Genomic DNA, 24,422 nt, shown 5'->3' with positions numbered 1-24,422 from the left:
AATCTCTGACTTTCTCTTGCTACATTTTGGTCACCACTACACACATAAACTTAAAAAAAAATAAAAAGAGTGAAATGCTTTCAGAGGTACTCAACAGAGATAGTTGAGATTTTTTTTGTTATTTCTCTTGGATTAGATTTTTTTCCCCCTTTTTTTAATAGTGGGAATTAAACCCAGGGTGCTTAAGCAATAAGCCAGATCCCCAGCCCTTTTTGAGACAAAATTGCACTAGGTTGGTTAGAGCCTTACTAAGTTGCTGAGCCTGGTATGAAATTGCCATTCTTCTGCCTCAGCCTCCTGAGCCACTGGGATTACAGGCATATACTCCTGGCTCCTGACTTAGATTGTTAAATTTATCCCTTCTAAAGAATACTACAGGGCTGGGGATGTGGCTCAAGCAGTAGCGTGCTTGCCTGGCATGCGTGCAGCCCGGGTTCGATCCTCAGCACCACATACAAACAAAGATGTTGTGTCCACCAAAAACTAAAAAATATAAATATTAAAAAAAAATTCTCTCTCCCTCTCTCTGTCTCTCACTCTTTCTTCTTCTTCTTTTTTTTTTTTTTTAAAAAAAAAAAAGAATACTAAAGTTATCACTGGCTTCTGGGACTGACAGCAGCTGTTTGGAGCTCTGTAACTTAGGAGACTCTGTGGGCATTTTAAAAAGGCTGATGAGACAGGATAGGACCTCATTTTCCAGTTCTCAGTTTCCCACCCCTTCTCCCACTTCAGTCTTGGTTAAATGCTGCTACTTACTCTTCAGTCCAAATGACCTTTCCATGGGAATCCTCCTGGATCTGAGCTCCAGATGGAGTTTTCCATTTACATGGTTTCTAAGCATCCTCAACTTTGTGCAGTAACTATATATATTATGGTCAGTAACTATATGTAGTTATCCTTGGGTTCTAAGACCCCTCTTGAATACTCAAATCTGCAGATATTCAAGTCCCTTACACAAAATGGCTTAGTATTTGTATATAACCTACACACATCCTCCCATATTCAGTACATTATTACTAGATCATTAATAATACCTAATATGATGCAAACAATATATAAATATTTGTTATACTCTATTGTTTAGGGAATAATGACAAGGAAGGAAGTCTCTACATGTTTAGTACAGATGCTTTTTATTCAAATATAATAAATACTTGGTTGAATCTGCAGTTGTGGAACATTCAGATATGGAGGGCAGACTAGTTATTTTTGTGCTATGGGCTATCACACCAGTGAGAAAGCTATGCAATGCACACAGGGCTGGAATTCAGGCTGTGCACTGGTATCCCACACACCTGCAGGTACCTTAGTGGGTTTAGAGTAAATATGTGCCAAAAGAATAATTCTTACTGGTCTGGGCTTCTCTAAGCTCCAAATATGGCTGCCCTGTATTCTAAGCCCAACTTTACCAGGCTGTAAACCCAGGAGCAACTGCAGTTCCCTTGGCCCAAGACATGGGCTGGGCATCTTCTTGGTACCTGAGACCTGAGTACTGCTCACAGCTGAATTGGGGAGTCTATTGTACACATGAAGGACTAACAATGCTATGATTTGAATGTGTCCCCTGTAAAAGCAAGCTGGAAACTTAATCTGCAAAGCAGTAATGTTTGGAGGTGGGCCTAATTGGAGACATTTAGGTCACTGAGGTCTCTACTTTCAAGAATGAATTACATGCCAATTACAAATGGGCTTGGGACCATGAGTTCAATCTCTTAATAGTTCTCACTCATGTGATAGCTTATGCCACATTATGAAATAGCAAGGAGGCCCCAGTAAGATACTGGCCCCTCAATCTTGGACTTCCCAGCCTCCAGAACCATGATAAATAAATTTGTTTTTTATGAATATCTGGACTCTGGTATTCTGTTATAGCAGCACAGAATAGACCAAGACCAAAGCCCACCATAGTAAAAGCTGTTAAAGCAGGAGGCAGAACACCCAGGGAAGAAAGTGAAGGAGAGAGAATGGCCAGGGGTGATCTCACCCTGGGGGCAACACAGAGCAACATCTTGGAGGAGAGTGAGTGTTTTCAGGCAGGTGTGGGACCTGTGGGATGGCAGGACTAGATGGAGGAGGTCACTCAGCCTGGGCACAGAGGATCAGATGTAGAGGTGTAGGGAGAAGTTGGGTGAGGTATGAAGTGGCCTGGGTCCTTGGCTATGGAGTCTAGACTTGCATCTATGAGCAAAGGAAGCCAACAAAGAGTTTGAGGCAGAACAATAACACTAATTACATTCTTCTTTTTCTTAGAACTTTCTGATGAATATGTGGAAGACAGAGAAGAGTTAGTGGAGACCCATGACTAGGAAAACTTGTAATAGGAGCTGCTCAGGGTGAGATAAGGGTCTGAAGTAAAATTCAGTAAAATCTAATGACTTATTTGTTGGATACAGTTGGCAAGGGAGACAAATGTTTCCACCAAGAGAAATGGTGCATGGCTACACAGAAAACAGAGACCAGCATGAGGAAGAAGAGCAAACAGGGATGCATTCTCTTCTGCTAATACCCAGATGCCATGGGACATTCAAGGGAAACTATACAGCTAAAATGTGGATCTAATAACATCACCTGCTTATGTTTGTCCCAGTGCAGATGAATGGAGGAGCAACATATCCTGACACTCAGCTAGCACAAAGAACCAAGGACACATGCACCTTGCATCTGTGGGGCCAGTGTGGCTATGTGTGCCAACGAGGGCCTGGGCTGCTTCCCCTGTACCAAAAGTTCTCTAATTAATCCAGATGAAATTCAATGTATGATGGCTTTGGCTTTCCAGTTTAGCTGAAAATTTGGATTTCACACTGTGATCAAATATGAATTCAACACTAATAAGGGCTGGGGTGTAGCTCAACGTACCTCCACTGGGTAGAGTGCTTCCTTAGGCCTAGGATTCAATTTCCAGCATTGCCAACAAATAAATAACCCAAACCCAAAACAAACAAACCAAAAACATGAAAGAATAAAATTCATGTGTACTTACAAAATGGTACTAGCCTTGAGTGACAGTTTAATGTATTTCTATACTCATCTTTCTGGGTTACATTTTAAAAAATAATCAATAAAAATATAATTATTTGGGGGGGGCAGTAGAGTTGAACTGGGGATTGAACCCATGGGAAGATTAATACTGAGCTATATCCCCAGTCCTTTTTATTTTTTAGTTTTGAGACAGGGTCGCACTAAATTGCCAAGGCTGGTCTCAAACCACCATGCCCAACCTAGAAAATTCTTTTTTTAAAGGAAAATCCTGCAAAATATCTGGTAGAAGAAAACCATGAAAAAGCAATGTGTAAATGACCATCTCTGTTCTTTTTGCATCTTGAGGACAGTCTGTCCTTTTTACATTCAATCCCCCTAATTCTCTCTTTTATTTTAACTACACTCTTGAGGTGTGACTGATATGCAAAAAGCTATATGCAATGTATAAAACATGGGTTTGCCAATGACTAAATATCCATGAAATCATTACTATAATGTATAGCATAAACATATCTATCTCCTCCAAAGTTTTCTCTAGCCTCTTATTTACTATTAGTATTTTTTTTGTGAGTGATAAGAATACTTAATATTAAGACCTACCCTCTTAACAAATTTTTAATTATTACATCACAGTTTATTCATCCTAGCCTGGATGCTCTAAGACTAATTCATTTTGTTTAACCAGAACTTTGTAAAAGCAAGGCAAGAACTGCTCCAGGAATTCTGATAATCCACTTGCAGTATGCAATCAACTAGTCATCACCCCCCAACACCCCGTCTCTCAGGTAGAAACTGGGAGCAGAGCAGCATGAACACAAGCCACAAACCTAACCCTTATCCTCACTGCACACCTGTTCACAAGCCCAGAGCTCTGATGAACAGAGCCTTACCAGCCCTCTGAGGCTCTGGGCTCTCTTGTATTCTCAGAAAGCTCCTTCTAAGGAAGTGGGACCTCACATACAATGTCAAAACCAGTGCACCAGCCAATGTTTAAAGCCAATGCTGCCCACCACAGTAGATAGGAGATTCAAAGTTAAGGCAAAATGTTTTAAAATAACTAAGAAATAGCTCATTTTCTTGGACCCTGACACATTGCTTTAGGTGATATGCTCTAAAAAGACCAAATATAACTTTAAGAAAAATGTTTACAGCGGCACTTATAATACTAGTAAGTGCACTATAAATACATTGAATAGATGTATAAATAAAAGGTAAAACCAAAAATTATCAGCAATCATAGAGGAGTTAAGCAAGTTCTACTTAGTAACACAACAGTAAATTCAGTGGCATTAAGAATGGCAGGGAAATTGCTGTTCCTACCCAGAAACTTATACATGAAATAATTTTTAAGGAAAAAGGAATAGAGCAAACTAATATGCATATATGAACGGTATACAAGTCGTATCAATAATGACGTAAGAATATGAGGTAATGAATATTAATCTTGGTCATCAACATTTAAATGAATTAAATGGCCTGAATTTTCTCTCTCAAGGCATACTCTGTGGCAGTACCCTTTATAAATGTTTATAGAAGACAGGAAAAACTATAGGGAGGAGAGACAAGGACAGGGGGCTGGCTGACCTGGAGCCGAGTTGGGGGGCTGCCTGGTGTAGGACACGTTGAAAGCAGGCTCCTCGATCAGCGGTGGGGGATACATGCGCCTCCGGATGAAGAAGCCAGCTCTGCAGCAGAAGAGCACACCCATCATAAGGAGGAACCTGAGGAGAGCCAGATATGAGGCTGGAGCTCAGAGCAGGCAGGAGGTTGAGAGGAGGCCCCAGGGCTCAGGCCTGTGACTTGCAGGCTTCATGGTCTCCCTGGGGATCCAGGGATGGGTCAGAGGGCATAGTGAGATGGGGCCACAGGGATTCTTGGCCTGTAGACTCCTGGGAGCTCCTTGGATGGAAGCCATTGATACTGAGGTGCTCTGTGAGAAGTCTGTCTCAAACAGCTCCAAATGGTTAGCTGGGTTCAAAGCACTGATGCAATTACTTTCTGACGTCCATGGCTCTGACATCAGGTTAATATTTTAGTCTGAACAGAAGATGCTGTCTTAATTCTGTTTCAAAACCACACCAGATACAGACTTTGCCTGTTTTCCCCATTTTCCATTCTTCACTGTCACAGCCATGAGAGTGAACATGTTTAATCTTTCCAGCAGCTGTCTCCATTGCTATATGAACATCTGTAATGAAACAAAACTATGCTTCCTAGAGCATACCTTAATTATAGATACACTACAAGAATGGAGAAAATATAATTAACAGAAAAGCTGACAATTTAGAAAACTTCAGGTTCTAAATACGGATAAACATTTGACCCTAATACCTAATTGACTGTGGTTCCAAGTGCCTTAAGCATAGCACCTTTGTGCATTTCATGTAAAAATTCTCATTGACTCACATTATCAGCATTCAGCAACTGATTACAGGATGACTGAATGAATGACTTCTTCCCATAGACCTTTTGTTTAACAGACAAAATTGAGAAACTCTTGCCCATTTCATAACTTAAATTGTGATGGGACCCATAGAATCTACCAGAATCTCACACAACATACCACATTGTCGGAGGAAAGCCTATTAATGAGACCTTTGCACAGGGTGAGCTGGTCATGGTCAATGGCACCATTATATATAGGGGGGGGAGGGAGGAGCTGATGGTAAGACCTTTCACTTAATAATGATGCTAAGTACAAGGTCAAATAACAAGAACCTACTGGATAACTTTGGAACATCGAGCAGAGAAAACAATCAGAGGTAGGGGACAGAAAATGATTGAGGGAGGAACTGCATGTGTTGCCTTTGTGTTGCCTTCTAATTCATTATTCATTCAACAAGCAATTGTTAAGTTCCTGAATGCCCCTGGCACCATGCTGAGAATGACAGTGAGGAAAAGCAGGTGGGGTTCCCTTACACAACTTAATTTCTAACAGGGAATGGAGACAGTAAACAAAAAATATACACAATTACTTATTTATAACTCTGATACGTACAAAGAAAGAAAAACGAGGGATAAAAGAATGGGTTTTGCAGGTTCTTGTGTGTGTGTGATAAAATATACATTACACAGAATTCACAATTTTCAACGTTTTTCAATGTCCAATTCAGTGCACCACAAGGTTTACACAAAGGTAGCTGTTGTACTGAGGAAGATCAAGAAAGTATCCTGCCCTTCAGTGACATTTGAACTGGAGCCTACGAAATAAGAAGAGACAAGCTGGAGAGGAGGGAAGGAGCATTCTGGGTGGAAAGAACAGTGCAGGTAAGGGTGCCATGGCAGGAAAAGTTCAGGGGAGAGACCCAGAAAGAAAGGCTCTGTGGCTGGAGGTGTGGACAGTGGGTACAGACCTGGTAGTCAAAGATCCAAATTGCAAGGTGTTGATGAGTAAGGCAGCTGTCAGCAATAAGAATGCTGGGATTGCAGAGAAAAACAAATTTGTCTCTTAAAACTAATTTCCTGCTGGTGCAATGAAGCACACCTGTAATCATAGTGGCTCCTGAGGCTGATCTGAGGCAGGAGGATTACAAGTTCAAAGACAGACTCTCTTAGCAACTTAGTGAGAGCCTGTAGAAAGAAAGAAAAAAAAGAAAAGAAAAGAAAAGAAAAGGAAAGAGAGAGAGAGAGAGAGAGAGAGAGAGAGAGAGAGAGAGAGAGAGAGAAAGAAAGAAAGAAAGAAAGAAAGAAAGAAAGAAAGAAAAGGCTGGGGATGTGGATTAGTGGGTCAAGTACCCTTGGGTTCAATCCCCAATCCAAAACAAAAAAGAAAGAAAGAAAACTCATTTCCCTTGGGTGGAGTCAGATCTTCAACACTGAATGCAACTGAAAACATTTAAGTGGTACTATATAAACCATAGAGAGGCTGAGTGAGTGTATGCAAGGGTTTACTATGACTGCTAAGAGAACAATTCCCAGGAATTGCAAAATACAGATGTCATCTGAGATATTGGTCTCTTCCATGAATAAAGCCAAAATGTTGATTCCATTCCCAAATGGATCTTTTTTTAAAAAAACAATTTTCCTTGAAGAAAAATGACCTTGTACCTCATACTGTAGAGTGACAGATAACAAGTATGAGGCAAACATATAGCACACAGTCACATGGCAGGAGACCAACTCCTAGTTGAGGTATCAATCGCCACCTGACTCATTCCTTGTAGAAATTCATTAGTCTGAGAACTTATTTTAGAAGAAAGGAACTGATAAAAGGGCAGAAGAATGATATGGCCACAACAGGCCAGTGAAGAGATAAAGGTATGATACATAAAGAAAAGTAGTTCTTAAAGAATTAAGAGCTACAAGTTGATTCACTATATAATCTTTTGTTGCTTGGTAGGGTTTGGAAACTTTCCAAGGATTAAGAGAGGAAGTCTTGTTCCTTTTCTATCATTAGAAGCAATTTAGTTTCTTAATTTTAGTTTGTTTTTGCAACTCTTCACAGTGTTCCCCCTAGGCCTTAGTATAGCCCTTCTCAACTCTGAGAGCCATGGTGGCCAGGGTGCAGCTATTACGCAAACTCTGTTGCCTGAAACCCACTCCAGAACCCAGCACGGGAAGCCCCAGCAGCAGGCTCACCCATAGAGCTGGACCTGCCAGTCTCGGACCCTGTGTGCTTTCCAGTTGTAATTAAGGGTATCACCAGCCCACCCAATCCTAACCCTGACAATTTCTTTCACATCTACTTGGCTAAAGATCATTCAAGATTTTAGAGTTGGTCAGCTTTATCCTCTTCACCAAATGTCTATCCCCTGCTGGAAGCCTCCCATCACTCTCTTCCTGTGTGTACTCTTCTTATGCTCCTGTCCCTGCACTGTGCTGTCTCTTTGATGGGGACACCCTCTCTGAAGATCTACCTACTCAAAAGTTTTCTAGCTTTTCTCAACCTTCATCAAAGGATCTGTGAGCTATTTGCAGAACACTGGCTTAAAATTATCCACCTGTACTTATCTACTTAGTCATCTGTCTTTTTCAGAAGCCTGATTGCCATAAGGGCCTCTCCACAGGACCCACAGCAGAACACGTGGTGTGCATTAGGCATCTGATATTTACTGAGAGAAGGAAGGCATGAGGCAGAAAGGATACTTTAGTATCCTTTGCATTTTAACTGGGGCACCTCAAACTCACATAGCAAGGTGTTCTCTGGCTCTACCTCAAATTGAACCTTATGTCAGAACCTCAGTTCTAGCAACTTGATGAAACCTTCTGGCAGCTGGCACTCTGATCTGACCTTGCAAGTGCCTGACCTCATTCAACAGGACTCACATAGCTTCTGTGTGTATGGGATCCTGGTAAGTAACCATGTGCCATCATATCAAGGGATCCTGCTTCTGACAGGTGACCCCAGCCAACAGCTCTAGAGCACCTGGTTGCCAGTTTAGGTAAAATTTCCCAGGAAGACCAACAGAAGCTGCCAAGCCTTAGCAGTTCTTGTGTACGCTCATTTTTGTTTTTTTCTTTTTTAATCACATAACAATCTTTGACATTTGTTTTGTCTGTTTCCAGGGCATTCCCACAAACTCATCATCTTTCATCTTGTGCTTCAGACAACTCGAATACTTCCAAATCCTTTCAGGGATCAGGATCTCATGCTGTTGACAGTTCTGCCTCCATCTGCCATGAGGTCCCACGAAGATAATCCTGGGTAAGAGCATGTCCTCAAGCGAGGTCACTCTCTGAAATGCCACTTCCCACCTGTCCTCTCCCACTTTGGTTCTAGTCCTCTCCACTTAGAAATTTACATAAAGTTGTTTACATTTGTAAAGTCTTGGGCTAAAGCAATCCAACCTCCCCTATAGTTTTGGACACTAGCAACTGTGAGGTGGGGGAAGCAGGGCGTCAACACTCTCCCATTCAGTAGGGTGCAGCCATCCAGTCAAGGCTGCCTATGGTGATCCTCAGGGAGGCCTGGCCAGGTGCTAAGGGTACAGGTGAGATTCAGTTCCCAAACGTCTAAAGTCCAATCAAGGAGCTATTGCTGTTAAAGAAAAGGCTCATGTGACAAGTGCAGCCCCCACTCCCTGTTGGCTTATCGGACCACACATTGGGAAGAATTGTTAAAGAAAACCTCACAAAAATTCAAGTGGCTGCTATAATGTTCTCAGTAAGGTTTTAAAATCTTTGAAGTGCCAATAAGGTCAGAATCTTAAAGTCATAAAGGAGCTTAAGTCAGGAAGAGCATGAAGTCTTAACCCTTAGTGGAGTTCACCTGAGGATATCACCATCACATGAGAACAGAGAAATGGGTGGGTCTAAGAAATGCTCTTTTGGTTTTAAAGAAATTCCTCCCCATGGTGCTCTGCCATATCTGACTTCGTAAGCAAAAACTACTGTGGTTTGGATAGGAGGTGGCTGCTGAAAAGCTAATTTAGGTAATGCAGGAATGTTGAGAGGTGAAAAGATTAGATTAAGAAAGTTATAAATGAATCAGTGGATTGATCCATTTGATGGATTTGTAATTTCAATAGATTACTGGGTGGTAACTGTAGGCAGGTGGGGCATGGCTGGAGGAAGCAGGTCATGGGGGATGTGCCCTTGGGGATTCTATTTTGTCCCTGGCTCCTGCCCCCACCCACCTGGCTTCCTGGCTGCCATGAGCTGAGCAGCTTTCCTCCCCCACACCCTTCCACCATTATGTTCTTCCTCATCTCAGACCCAGAGCAATGAAGTCAGCCAACCATGGACTGAAGCTCTGAAACCATAAGCTCTAAATAAATTCTTGTCAGGTATTTTGGTCACAGCTATGAAGAGCTGACTAACATACCTATTATCAGTAGTGTCAAATGGATTCTCAGAAATCCCCAAAGGGGCATCCTCTGGGGATTGTTAGCCAAATTGAGGCTTCTCTCTGGAGTAGAAGCTCAGCATCCCATCCTCCTAAGTCCAATTTGATAGACTTCACATGGCTCTTCAAACTTCCCCTCCAACGAGGTGGAGGAGGGATAAGGATGCAGGCTGCCTATCTTGAAAGCTAAGATTCAGCTGACATAGGGTGAATGGAGAGAATTTCCTTCCAGACAGCAGAAACTTTATCACAAGTCTCAATCTGCTGATTCTAATTCCTTAAGATAATCAGCCTTAGCTCCATTTCCCCAAAAGAGCTCCATTCATTCCTCAGGTGATGGAGGGAGAGGCTATTGTCCAGCCCCCTCTCCAAAAGCATAACTCTTCCTCCCCAGCCAGGAGCCTGTGGAAGTGGAATGAGCTTTCTGCAAACTCTGTGAGCATAACCAACTCTCAGGAAGCCAACCTATGTACTGGTTTCGTTGGCCTAGGCCATCCCAAATGCCGTAATCCAAGGTGAAGGTGACAGAACCGAGGTAGTAACAATACTGACAGTAGGCAGAGCTCTTGAGGATTGGGGGCAATGGTAGAGACCAGCACTTGGGAACAAGAGAGAATCACGACTTACCAAAAATACCACAGCCTCTGTATGGAGAGGGCCCGCACACAGCACCTGGAGCCACAGCAGTCCTCATAGGAGCGGCATCTGCAAGAGAGAAAGAGAGAATGCACAGGCTGGTTGGTCACCATTCTGGGTCAGAAGGAAGAGCCAAATCAGTCACATGGTCCTGGCCAGGTTTCAATATAAGCATTATACAAGGAAAAAACAGATGGGTGAAAGGACATTGCTGCCACCACTGCATTTCATACAACTAGCAGAGCTGCCTATTGTCGGTCTGGTGGCCCAAAGGAAAGGTATGAGATGGATGCAGCCCACGTCATGCAAAGTTCTGTGTTTATTATGTATTTCATGTGCCAACTCACAATGGGATCCTCTGGGAAGGCATCATGACTCAAAACCTGCCACATTTTCACCCAGAAGGAAGCTCCACCACAGACTATTAGCAATATGCACTGATCTCTGATCAGTTTACAATCCTGATCATGGGGAAAAGGTGGAACTACCCCCACTAAGTTCACTAATGCCTAAAGCAGAGATAATGGAGCCAAAAAGTTAGAAGGCTTAGTCCTGATCTTGCCACTTCCTAGTGGTGGGACTTCTAGCAAGTTAACCTCATGAGGCTCAGTTTCTTCATTTGCAAAATGAGTGGAATGGTTGGGCCCTTTGTTAAGTTGAGATTGCAATAAATCACCAAGTGAATCTTAAAGCAAGAGACAGAAACTTTATTCACCAGGCGATTTGGATCCCCCAGCTGGCAGGCCAAGAGGTAGGTTGTAGGTCTACACCCTTTGACCCCCTTCCAGGGTTTGAGTACCCCTTTTATAGTCCAAAACCATATTAAAGCATACGTGGCTGTTGCTATGATTCAAAACCACAAAAAAATGTCATGAGACCCAAAATCATAAGAGAAAAGAGAGTGGGCTAAAACATCCCTAGTTGTGTACAAGTTAAAGAATGGTTACTAACATCTGGACAATCAAACTCTGACAGAATGTATTGTCCAAGAAAAACAGGAACCAAAGAGAGAACACTTTTACATTGTATAAGAATTGCCATTTTGTGTTGTCAAACATGCTATGCTAAACAACTGTTGATGGGTACAGAGGTGGGGCTTTTCCTGGGAGAAGCATTTCTTATATGAAAAGGAGTCTCAGGGCAAAATGGAATCTGTTTGGTCATTACCCATATAGCCTGGCCCATAACACCAGAGTGATAATTTAAGTTTTTAGGACATGATCCATACATAAAGTGCTGATGAGGGTTAGGATTATTCATGCTGCCTCCTTCCCCCACATACCTAACCATACCTGAGGCTTTGGAATCTCTGGGAGAGCATGCGCTCAGGAGCTGTCCTGACTCAGAAAAGCCACCTGGGAAAGGCCCTAGTTGAGAATGGGACCCACTGCAGGCCTCTGATGAGTCATTCAGTTCCTTTTATTTCTACCCTTCCCCATTTCCTTTGTTAGTTTTTTTTTTTTTTTGGAAAGGGAAAATGTTAGGAAAGTTCAAACCCTTTGTGAGAAACTTCTGCCAAAGAGAAGCTTTTATTAGAGCAATCTGTGTCCAGGTGGGAATGGTGGTAGATTACTCCTCAGTAATGTAAAATGATAACCTAATTGTGAAAAAAATTTTTTTCTTTAAAAAAGTAGCTGGAAGAAACATACAATTCCATGAAGATTTTTGGCACTGAATTTGCAATACAGACAGGCTTGTTTTAAGTTAAAAAAATGTAGAAAATATTAGTTAAAAAGGATAGTGGCCTGGAAGTCAGCAGACCAGATCTCTAAAGCTACTTCTCTAAGGTTATGTTTATTCTGATTTTTCTTAAATACAGTTCAAATTTCTTATATTTATTAGCAGGTTTTACGTATTTTTTTCTTAACATGTATTAATTGTACATATTAATAGGGTTAATTTCTAGAAGCTGTGTGACATTTCAACACACATATGCCAAAAATCAAAGCAGGATATGTAGGAATTTTTAGCTTTGTTCTGCCTCTTTGTAAACACACAGCATGGACTGAAGCTAAATCCTATATTCTTCAAGGATTAACTAAGCTGAGAGGCACCCCCAACAACTACCACACCCTCCATACACACATACATACCCACCCACACACACACAAAAAAAAAACCCCACAAATAATATGGATGTTTTTTACAACTAGTTTTCCCAGGCACTTCTCTACCTAGTACCCAAATTGTCATGATTTCAATGAGATGCTCCTGTAAGGCAGTGACTTGCATCAACTAACATGTAGCAGAGACCCCTAAAGAGTGCACATCAGATGAACAGCCACCCCAGGACTGCTGAGTCCTGGCGTGGAGAAATCAAACCTAAATGGGAACGCCTGTGGAGGAACTTTCTTTCTAAAGGAGGGAGACAAACAATAAACAAGAAAAACAGGACCTGTTTTAGATGGTAATAAATTCTACTGCAGTGAAAAATAAAGCAGGTTGAGAGAATCAGGGTGATGGGTAACATGATTTTAAATAGGGTGTTCAGGGATGACTCTGAGAAGGTGACATCTGAGCAGAAACCACATTAAAATTTAGTCTCAAGATGACCTGTGCTAGCAGAAGGGGCTGTGTTTGGGAGCAGGGGGACCCTCCAGTCGTTGGTCCATAGGCCCCGCAGATGCACTATGGAGAAGGGTGTTTAAACACAGAACGTGAGAGAATGAAATGCCCAGTGGAGTGGGGGGTACTGAACCAGGACTAGGCAAAGGGCCCAGCACCATATAAACAGCAACCTGTAATTGCTTAGTGTTCTTTTTTCTCAAAATCTTCTTGCTCTTTGGTAAGAAGTGTATGTGTCTGTCTCTGTGTGTGTGTTTGTGTGTGTGTGTGTGCGTGCACACGTACGCATATATGTGTGGAGGAAGAGGGGGAGCATTCAAGGGAGATATAGGATTTCTTGCTGTTAGAGTCAGTGGTATTTACACATTTCACTGTTCCCTATCATGGGTTTGCAGGGTGAGTGTTCTTGATGATATGATAGTTTTATAGGCAGAATTCAAAGATGGCCCCAAGATTCTCCCTCCTGATTGTATATGCCCTGCATAATCCCCTCCCCTTAAATCTCCCATCCCATGCACACATTGGGCCACTTCCATGATTATGAAATGGTAAATAAGCATGGTAAATATATATATAACTGATACAGTATAGATGGGAGAATTATCCTGTTGGTTTGAGGAGTAGCTGCCATGTTATAGGAGAGCCATGTGGCTAGAACTGAATGTGATTTCTAGTAGCTGTGAATAATCCCAGCTGTCCTGAAACCATAAGGAACTGAACCCTGCCAACAAACTGAAGGAAGTGAAGTAACTTGAAGGAGGACTCCAAGGGCCAGATGAGAACACAACTGAGCCAACCCTTGATTTCTGCCTTATGAGATCCTGAGCAGAGAATCCATCTATGCTGTGTCCACGTTTGTGACTTTCAGAATCTGTGAGATAATAATTATGAATGTTATTCCAATCTGGAAATCTTTTAGTAATTTATTAGACAGCAACTGAATAAATAAAAACAACGATTCCAAGTTATGAGTCTTCTTATATAACAGACACCAGGTTAAGTGCATCACAAATGTCTGGGATTCATATGTAAGGTAAATATTATTAGTGCCGTGTTTTAAATAAGTTTAGAAAACAAGACACTGGGGATGTTGTACCCCTCAATCCAGGTCACTGCCCGCTGATATCAAGAATGGACTTGGCTAGCATTTCAGGAAACTTTAAAATGTCAGGGCTTGGAATACATCCAATATTGATAACCATAACCTGGTATAAAAAAGGACAGCAGGTATACAGTACTAAATTTAGTAACTGAATCGTCTTTCCAGAGCTGAATTTCTAAAATACTTCACTTTCACGGTTACACTTATATAGAAGCATTTGCTGCTTTGAGACCTAAGCTCTGCAGCATCCTATTTCCCATATGAGAAGAAACAGGCCAAAATCTGTCAAAGCTTTTAGACACATTTAAAGCCCCTCGTCTTAGATTCTAGGATGCATATGTACATGCACACACACATATATTCACCCTTCAGCCTGAAAGTACTCTACACTACAAGTATAATGGATTGTGAGTTCCTAACTGAAACTCCTCCTTGTTGGCAAGATTCAATACCTAAGTGCTTGAGCTCACTTTTCAGGATCCAATTTTGAAACACCAGCAGCAAATACATATTGTCAACTGATTATCTGCTCTCTTCTCTCAAAACACAGAGCATGCTTTATGCTCCCTTGTTCAGCTGAAGACCCGTTTACTATAAGCATCCTTGAGGCTCATCTGTAGTTCTGGCCCAGCTCCCAGTGTGGATGTTGGCAAGTGCCAGGCACTCGAGGGAGCACACAATTACTCATGGGGTGACATTCTTACCCCTTTTCCCTTGGCTGCTTTCTTCCAATAAAGCTGCTGGTAAATTGGGGCCCAAAGCACACACCTACTGACATTGTAACTAGCTGAAATTATAAACAAAATGTTAACTGTAACATTGAGTTTAATTAAAAGTAGTAAACATTTACAGGCAGTCTAGCACACTAAATAAGCCCATCATTCAACACTTCAAGTCCAGTGCTCCTAGTGCTGTAAGCCTCCAAAAGGCACTTGTAATTTCAATGGACTTCTGCAAAGCTAAGTTGGATGCAGAACAAATGAGGATGGAGACAACAGACTGGGATTTTCCTTCTTGTTCTACTATGTGCCAGATGTAAAAATTCTCAGGCTCACAATAGAAAAGAACAAACATCACTCATAACCAAATCCGCCCTTCAGCACATCTAATTATAGGTCTGGGACTCTGAAATGCACATGATCCTTAAAAAGAGTGGAAAGAGTATGTACTTTGGTGGAAATGGTCTCTGGAACTGCTTTCTGTTAACCAAGTACTCCTGACTGTATGCCAGGATCCAAATGTAGATTTCGGATAAGGTCAGAGAATGGGTCAGGTCCACTGTGAGTAGGTGTTAATTTGTAACTCAGTATATTACAAAGATAAAATCAGAAGTGTCTAGCCCCTTTCTCCTAAATGATAGGCAATCCTTAAGATGTACAATGTACAAGGAAGCACATGTCTGGAAGCATATGGGCTACAAGAGAGAAATATGTCACAGCAGTGATTAGATGCAAACATAACTGGATGGTCCTTTGGGAAATTCTGGAGCCTGAGAAATAAGTACGTCATTCTTAGTACTGCCCAGGAGTGAAGAGTGTCTAGCTACAAGACACATTTATTCTTAGCCTCTAGGTCATGTGTATCTCAAGAGTAGAAAAGAAAAACAAACATAGAAAAGAAAAGAAAAACAGATTAGGTCAGGGAATTTCAATGTTAATAAAGTCACAAAATATTTCTATTTTAATAACAGTCAAATGTTGACATGTAAACATTTTCATGTGATATCATTGTGGACTGAATGTTTCTGTACCCTCACCTTCTGCCAGATTCACTTGTTGAAACACTAATCCCCAATGGAATGGTATAAAGAGGAAGAGTCTTGGGAGATGATTAGTTCATGAGGGTGGAGTGCTTTATAACAAGAGGCAGAGAAGGGCTTCCTTATCTCTCTGCTATCTACCTTATGAAATTACAGTATCTCCAACCTAGGACCCCAATCTGCCAGCATCTGGATTGTGGGCTTTCAAACTCCAGAATGGTGAGAAATAAATGAGTGTTGTTTAAGCCATTTATCCTTTGGTATTCTTATAGTAGTCCAGAACAAGACAATGTTAAATAGTAATTAGTCATATTTAAACTGATCAGTAAAAAATTTTCTCTGCATCTGATGGAACAACTATAATGTAAGTATTCAAGGTACATATCTAGCAATAGAGTGTGTGGGAGTTGTAAATAACTATAATAATAATTATGATTATAATCATTAATATTATTGGTGTTAAATAAGAGGGTATGGCTAAAAGGAAAAACTCAGAATTTCAAGTGAATTCCTTTCAACATCATTCCATTTACTATCTAATCCTGAGCCAGGATGGTGGCATGTATCTGTAGCCTCAGTTTCTTAGGAGGATGAGGCAGGAGATTCATTTAAGCCCAGTTCCAGGACAGCCTGGGCAAAATACTGAGACGCAGTTTAAACAAACAAACAACAGCAAGACTCTAATCCTTTCCCCTGTCTGCAGGATTAAGTCTAAGTAGAATGCTATGTTCCTGCCAGGACAATACTTTCTTTTTCCTGTCTAATATCAAGATTTTTTTAGTTCGATATCTGGCCTATCATCTACATTATTCTTATTAACATCTGAATTTCCCACAGAACTAGGCCTACATCAGATGTTTCCATGCTTCCTGAGTTAGGATCAGGAAATACAATGAGGTTTACCATAGGCTTATCAATTAAGTACCTGTAAGAAACTGAGTGTTCTGGAAAAATGAAACACAGAGCTCTGTGACGTTTCAGTAGAAAATTCCAAACGCAAAGCCACAGTTTGGAGAAAGGTTGATCCTTAGCTCATCTAACACACTAGGAAAATCTCTTCAGCCTGGGAAAAATAATGAGACCCTAAAGAACTCTGCACCATCCCTGGAACAAGGAATCCATTCCAACTACATTCAGTGAAGGAACATTCAACTTACCTGCACAGAGACTGTCCACTGCCAGACAGAGAATCCCCAAGGCCTTGTGTCAATGGGCATTCCTCTTGTTCAGAATCCAAGACTGGCCCATAGTTGGTCTGATTCTCAACAGACAAAGCCATTCCTCTTAGTGCCTGAAGGGACTCTCATGAGTTCCTCGGTCTTTTCTCCCCCAAGAAACTGTCAAGTTTGGGTACAATGTTGGTTTCCCATCATTAGGAAGAATACCAGTTTGCTCCCATTTCCACACTTACTGCAGCCTCAGACAGTATTAACCTTTTTTTTTTTTTTTTTAAGCAACCATGACATAGGTGAATTGTAATGAGCCTTATATCAGCTAAAACATCCAAGATTTTCTCCATAAGTTTTATCTCCCATCCTGTACTGATCCAGTAAGGTTTAGTATCTTACACTTGTCCATATTTTTTTAATGTATTAAATCTAACCAATTATTTTCACCTGTCAACAGTTTTTGGATCCTACTCTATCACTCAAACATTCACTGTTTCTTACAATTTCTGTCATTTAAGGATAAGAGTTAAGGTTTTGTTGGGAGCCAGGAATTCCAAATGCCACCCAGTCAATTCTGTTCCTCCTTCAGCAGTGATTCTGTGCCTCAGATGCCTTAGCACAATGTCTGAAGACTCCATAGTCTAGTCAGATGGAGATGAGACTTAGGCCTGAAAATGAAGTAGAATCTTTCCCTGATCTAAAGCTGGGGTATAAAACAGGAGAGCTTCCTAAAGTCAAAGCAGGTTACCTGTAGTAAGAAAATCAAAGAAAGAAAGATGTCACAAAACAGAGTGAGTCCACTTAGCTGTACGGAGTATCAGAGAGGAAGACACCAGGAGTGTAGATGGCAAGGGAGGGTGAGGCAAGAAGAGGAAGATGCCTTCACAAACATGGCCTAGCCCACAGCTAGATGTCTTCTCTGCAAATGGAGCAAACCAGTTTCCTTGATAAAATGAATGGGGAAATAAACTCTCTGATATGTGAATTATATCTCAATTTAGGAAGGAAGGAAGGAAAAGAGAGAGGGAAGGAGGGACAGGGAAGGAAGAATGGACACCACCTCTTTTCCTGATGACTGCCATAGCATGCCTTCCATATTTTCATTCAAATTGAAGCCAGAATTAGAAAGGCAGTCAGCATAAATAGGTAAATAGAATCAGGTCGGATCAAGGAGGCCAATTTTGACTAAGTCTGGGAAGTTGGAGATTGTCCCCTGAGAGATTGATATGTTAATTCCTCTGAGCCCTTCCTCCATCCTTATCAAGAACCTGCCCCAGCTCCAACCTGCTGCCAAGGTAACCAGTCCCAGGAATTGCCCCTCCCTACAGGGAGCTATAAGGTTCTTAAGTGTTCTTTGCTACTCCATCCTGCCCTTCCCCCTTCAGCCCACCAGTTTCCCACTTTTGGGCCAACACAGCAAGCATTCCTGGGTCTAGTACAGGGCCTAGTCACATATGCAGGAAGGAAAAAGATAAGGGGGGAAAAGCAGGAGAACAAAGGAAGCCTAGGACATATAAAAAGGGCAGAACACCTCATTTCTTGGGATATCAGGATACCAGCTATGGCCCGCTTCTCCCTCCTGGGAGAAGTCTATGTTATCCCTTTTAAATAAAGCCTGCTCTATATGCTTGCCTCGGCGTGCTTCTCTAATGTTCAAGCCTCAACATGTGGGGAAGTGGAACTCATCATCGATAACCCGCAGTATCAAAATCAATGATAAAATGTCAGTGATGGAGCCGATGGTGAATTCCATTAGAGACCTTCCTGCCATGTTGGGATTTTACTTATTGTCATTTGCTGTTACCAGTCCACCTAACTAGCCTAGTTGTTTAAACTAGAATTTTCTATCTATCAGCTGAGATTTGAGTAAGACAATATCAAATAACTCCATGCCCTGTCAGAGATGTCCCAGTCTCCTGGTCCCACTGGGGTAGGAAAAAAAAAAAAAAAAAAAGACCAACTTGATTTAAGACTAGAGGGGCAAACCCCAATTAGTTCCAAATGATCACAAAGCATCCCTTTCCTAGTGGTCCCCACCACTCCTGTGACTTCCCACAGCAAAGAGCTTGAATTCCATCTTTCACACATATACTTCTGAAATGTCAGCATGGTGGGCTGCTTGCTTCCTGAGCATACTGGTGTCCTGGGTATTCCTGACTTTTCCATCCGACAGAAAGGTTATTTGTCAGCATTGTGACATTTTCCCACTAACTAGCTTAAGCACTTTCCTTTCAGGTGTACATCAAAGAGTCACACCCAAATCTTCCCTAATACTGAGTCTATTACTTAAAAATCTCCCACTCACTATCAATTCTGACTTCCTCTAACAAGCTTTTTCATTAGACAAAAATGTAATTATTTCCAGTCTTATTAGGGCTTCACTTATAGAGTACATCTCCAGTGTTTCTTTTAGGACTCCAAACTACCCTGGGAAGGTCCTCTCCATTTGAACCAGGCAGCAGTGAATCCCACTCCTGCAGAACCCTTTCTATGTGGGCATAACTCAGGTAGGGAGAAGGAGGTCAGGTGGGACCTCAGCAGCTTCAGATGTTCTTGCTCTGTGATGAGCACTCTGGCAAGTTGTGTTCTCAGCATTGAAGACACATTTATTACCAGAAGACACATTAGAATCACCAGGTAGCTTTACAAAAATACCTCTGCCTAGGCTGGCTGAGTGGCATATGCCTGTCATCCCAGTTACTTGGGAGGCTGAGGGAGGATGACCATAAGTTCAAGGCCAACTTGGGAAACTCAGTAAAATTCTGTCTAAAAATAAAACATAAAAAGGGCTGAGGATGTTGCTTAGTGATACAGCAATTGCCCAGCATATGTGAGGCCTTTGTTCAATCCTAATTCCACAGTAAACATAAATAAATAAATAAATAAAACTGGTGCCTGTTGATTTGTAATCATTCCTCAATTCTAGTACACAATCAGGGCTGAAAATCAATTACCTAAATTTGGAGGCTTTTTGCCCATTATTCTTCTCATGGCACCCAGCAGGTATATGTGGGGTTTGGAGTGGGGAATGTTGTTTTTCTTTTATGATCATTTTTTTAAGCTTTATTGAGATATAATTAGTATACCAAGAGCTTGAATATATGCAAATGCCATGATACCATAGCATTTGTGCATATTTAATGTGTACTTTTTAATTTAATTTAATTTAATTTAATTTTTTTGGTATGGAAGGATTAAATTCAGGGGCATTCGACTACTGAACCTCATCCCCAGACCTATTTTTGTATTTTATTTAGAGGCAGGGTCTCATTGAGTTGCTTAGTGCCTTGCTTTTGCTGAGGCTGGTTTTGAACTCATAATCCTCCTGCCTCAGCCTCCCCAGCTGCTGGGATTACAGGTGTGCACCACTGCACCCAGCTAATGGGTACATTTTAAAAAGACATTGGCAGACACAAAGTTTTAGACTTTTTATCTATTAGTCTAAAGCTTTGCAGACTAAGGATGAACTGACACTTTTTTTTCTCTCTCAACTCTGACAACGCATACATTAGAATCTTCCTTCCTAGTTTGATGCAGTTTCCCTGACAGGCAGAAGTGTGCTTGTTTATTTAGACATACAGGCATATTTTGATGATCCTTTAATTTTCATTTGGTCAACATGTCCCACGGAAAAGTCAAACACCTCTGAGCTCTAGGAGGGGACAACAGTGGCTCTGAGGAGGCCTGTCAGTAACTTTTGAGGGGAGATAAGGCTTTCCTGCCAGTCCTTCCTTTGAAGACATATTTATTACAGAAGACACTTTTCTCAAACTAATATAAACCCAAACTGCCTGTATTTTGGGTGGCATATTGGATTTATCTAGGGAAACTTTATTTTTATTTCTACCATGGAAGAAAGTACTATAAATGCTTATTAGAAACCCTATAATTAACAAACCAAGTGGATTAGAAAGTGCTCATTTTCTTGCCATTTTAACCCATTGAATAGCCCAGCTGCAGCCAAAGTCAAGGTGAGGAGATGAGACAAGATGAACTGACGTGCTTTTAAACTATAGCTGTACTTTGCTAACTCCAGTTTTTGAAATTCTACCCTAGTGTTTCTGGGGTACAGATTTTTGTTGTTGTTGTTGTTTCAGTAAATTGTTGGTTTCATGTAAAAATCAGTTCTATCTAATTCTATTCTGAAAAAAAAATCCTTCTAATTTTCGGCTGATTACATATAAGATTAAAAAAATAAACCCTGGCCAGAATAGTAAGATAATATAGTAAAAAACAACAATGACAAAAACCAACCAAACAACAACAACAAAACAGCCATTCTATGATCTTACGATATTTCAATTTGACAATAATGTTCTTATATTTGAAATCATACAGGCATGATAAATATGAACAGAATAATATGAGTTTAGCAATGAGATATGGAAGGGAGACAGATTCTAGTACCCCCAAATCTGGGAATTTAGAATCAGGTTGACACCTGGCTTACTTTCTTAACTCTACTTCTGCTTAAGTCAATGTCTTAGTCCTTTCAGGCTGTTTTAACCAACAGCACAGGCTGGGTGCTGTGCAAATAACAGAAATTTATTGCTGACACTTCTGGAGTCTGAAAAGCCTAAGATGAGGTATTAACTAATTTCTATCTGGTAAGGTCTTCATAGATGATGTCTTATTGCTGTGACTTCACAAGGCAGAAGACAAGGTAATTCTCTCCAACTTTTATGAAGGCACTAATCACTTCCCAAAGGCCCCAACTCTTGATGTATTATACTAAATACTAGGTTCCAAAGTGCAAATTTAGAGGGACATACACTCAGAGCATAGCAGTTGGTTAGCTATTATTTACCTGCCCAGAACTCTTAAATCCACATCCTAGCTTTGACTCCCTCCTGAGCTACAAAAGCAAATTCTCCAGTGACTCTACTTTCTAGATATTCTGCAAGAACTTCTACACCATAAACACAAATGATATTCTCCGCTCACTCTTCTGCTAAAGGCTTACTTCAACCTACTTTTTTCAAGATTTCTCTCTCGTTGCCCAACCAGAGACCTCTGAATTACTTGACTCCCTGTATCTTCATATCAGTTATCTTGAGAAATGCTTTTTAAACCCATAGCCCTCTTCCTCAGCTCCCTTCCACTGAAAGATCAGACTCTCCATATTTTATTCTCCTTCCATCTAAGTACCACCCTGTTTCCAAACACCCTTCTCAAAGACCAAGCTGACAGTGTTGCCTTGCTCAGTGCAAAAGGAAGTACTGTTTCCTCAGGAGGCCACTTAAGACCCTTCTGGTTAAGCGTCACCTTCCTTTCTCCTGCCATCAGCCATCTTCCAGGTACCCTACAATCATTCTAGCCTATGATTCCCCCCAAATACCATACGTCTCCATACTTTCATGCCTTCCATGCTTCTTACATGCTCTGAAACTGCCCCTCATGCTTCAAAGTTCAGCTCTGTGGCCTGGGAGTTTAGCTTAGTGGTACAGTATGCCTAAACTTGCCCAGCACTGAAAAAAAAAAAAAAAATATATATATATATTTAAATCAGCTCTGTGAAATCTTTCTCAACACAAGCCCCATGTCCTCCCCCATTCATTATGTTTTTTTTTCCTTTTCAGGATTCCAATTTATAATTTTCACCATGCACGATTTTGTCGTGAATTGTTAAAGGCATCCGTCATCCACATCAGATACAAGCTGAAGAGCTAGTTCGTTTCATTCCTCTGTCTAGTCAGGAGCCTACCATGGTTCCTGGCACATCATAGCTGCTTTGCCTTAAGCACAAGTGATATTGTAGCAGAAAAGAGAATCACCACAGATGGAAACACTTCATTAATTTACATGAACTCAAAGAGTATAAAGCACACTGTGATTACAATGTCAATACACAAAGCTGGTGAGGATGGTTTGAAACAGGTGCTTTCACACAAGGATGGGTCATTACCTCATGGCATCCTTCAGAGAGAATAATCTGGCAGTATTTATTCAGAGATAAAATAAGCATAATCTTTGATTCAGCAATTCTACTTCTGCCAACCTAACCCATGACAAAAAAATAAGTTCTAGTGCATAAAGACAGTATGTAGGAAGATGCCTTTATTAATTACTGGGGCATACTGTAATCCTTTTCCAACTTCTTGGACTCAGAACTGATTCACAAACGATAAGAGATGAAACACCATGTGTTATATAATACCACCAGCAGGATCTTCCTTGAAATATAGAAAACATCATTCTAAATAGAATTTTGAAAAGCTTCATGTCTGTTCGAATCTGTTCTAGCTGCCAAGTGAATACTGAAAATTCACTTATGAGCACTGCTTTAAATTTCAGGAATACAGTTAAGGAACTGTGAACCTCTAACAGTAGAAAACAAACAAGCAAACAACAACCTCCAAAGCTGTTTCTTCCTGAATTGACAATAATCATAGGGGAATGTGAAAATAAATTATGGTATATCTCTATCACTACCAAAAAAGATGAGGTTGCTTTGCATACAGAATTAGAAGAATTTTATTATGCATCATTAATTTAAAAAATCAAAATATATATATAAATGGTCACATTTTAGGGGTCAAGCTAGTGCTCTTGAGTGGAAGATTACAAGTGAAATATTCCTCTCTGTTATGAAGCAGAAAATATCTCTTATACCAAGAATATTCATTGATAAGCTCAACAAGAACTTGAAAGTGAGAAATGAATTCCTGCTTTAGAATATCTGTTTCCCAGCCTGCCTCTCCAGGCTGCTAACTAAAGGCAGTGCTTAACCCTTTCATCACTTAGAACAGAACAGCAGAGGTTTGGAAAGGGACATGTGGAAGAATGCAGAGTGAAGCAAGCACTCCTCCCCTCCTCCACTCACCTTTTCCACCCTGTACATCCCCAAAGTTCTCCATGCTAGAAGGAGAGCCTGGTATATGGCACACATCAGGCCCCAGTGTCTGACTATGGGACCCTGAGGGGAGCTCACACCTATGTTTCCTACTGGTCAAAGGTGGCCTTGTATCTGTGGACACTGGATCTGACCCTGGCACCTCCTATTCTAGGTAAAGTGACCCAGCTGGGCACTGGCTCTGCAAAGCTTGTTTGGGGAACCTAATTTGATACCTGTGAACATCACTTTAGCCATTCATGACATTATTTATTCACAGCAGAGAAATGAATCCAGAGAGAGACAACCACATAGGGTAATATAAGTCTTTTAAAAGAAGTTTCACACTCCAACAAGGGATTTAGAAATATGGTCTGAGAATGGTTTGGTTGAAATTAATAAGCGGAGAAGAGTAATACTAGAAAGAAGAGCCTCTGTCCACTGCTGAATAAGCCAGGGACCAGGAGTGCCCAAAGGGCAGGCCCTGCCTTCCTGGTCTTTGACTCCACACCATCTCTGCTGGCTCTCTCCCTTTTAATGATAATCTGGAAATAACAGGTCCTCAGAAATGCAGGACCTTGATGGACCTATTCCTT

At 41.1% G+C, this 24,422-nt stretch overlaps 1 protein-coding gene across 2 annotated transcripts in view; it reads right to left on the bottom strand.

Moving 5' to 3' along the window:
* Positions 1–24,422, bottom strand: part of LOC143389847 (WW domain binding protein VOPP1-like) — a 95,397-nt gene that overhangs the window by 12,787 nt on the left and 58,188 nt on the right. For both annotated transcript variants that reach the window (XM_076842617.1, XM_076842618.1), the window contains 2 exons: positions 10,391–10,468; positions 4,564–4,700 (listed from right to left, as the gene is read on the bottom strand). In XM_076842617.1, coding sequence (XP_076698732.1) covers positions 4,564–4,700; positions 10,391–10,468 — 215 coding nt within the window. The remainder of the gene's footprint in view (positions 1–4,563; positions 4,701–10,390; positions 10,469–24,422) is intronic.

Source organism: Callospermophilus lateralis, unplaced genomic scaffold (genome assembly GCF_048772815.1).
Source record: "Callospermophilus lateralis isolate mCalLat2 unplaced genomic scaffold, mCalLat2.hap1 Scaffold_66, whole genome shotgun sequence".
NCBI lineage: Eukaryota > Metazoa > Chordata > Mammalia > Rodentia > Sciuridae > Callospermophilus > Callospermophilus lateralis.
This window is presented reverse-complemented; position numbering and strand designations above follow the sequence as displayed.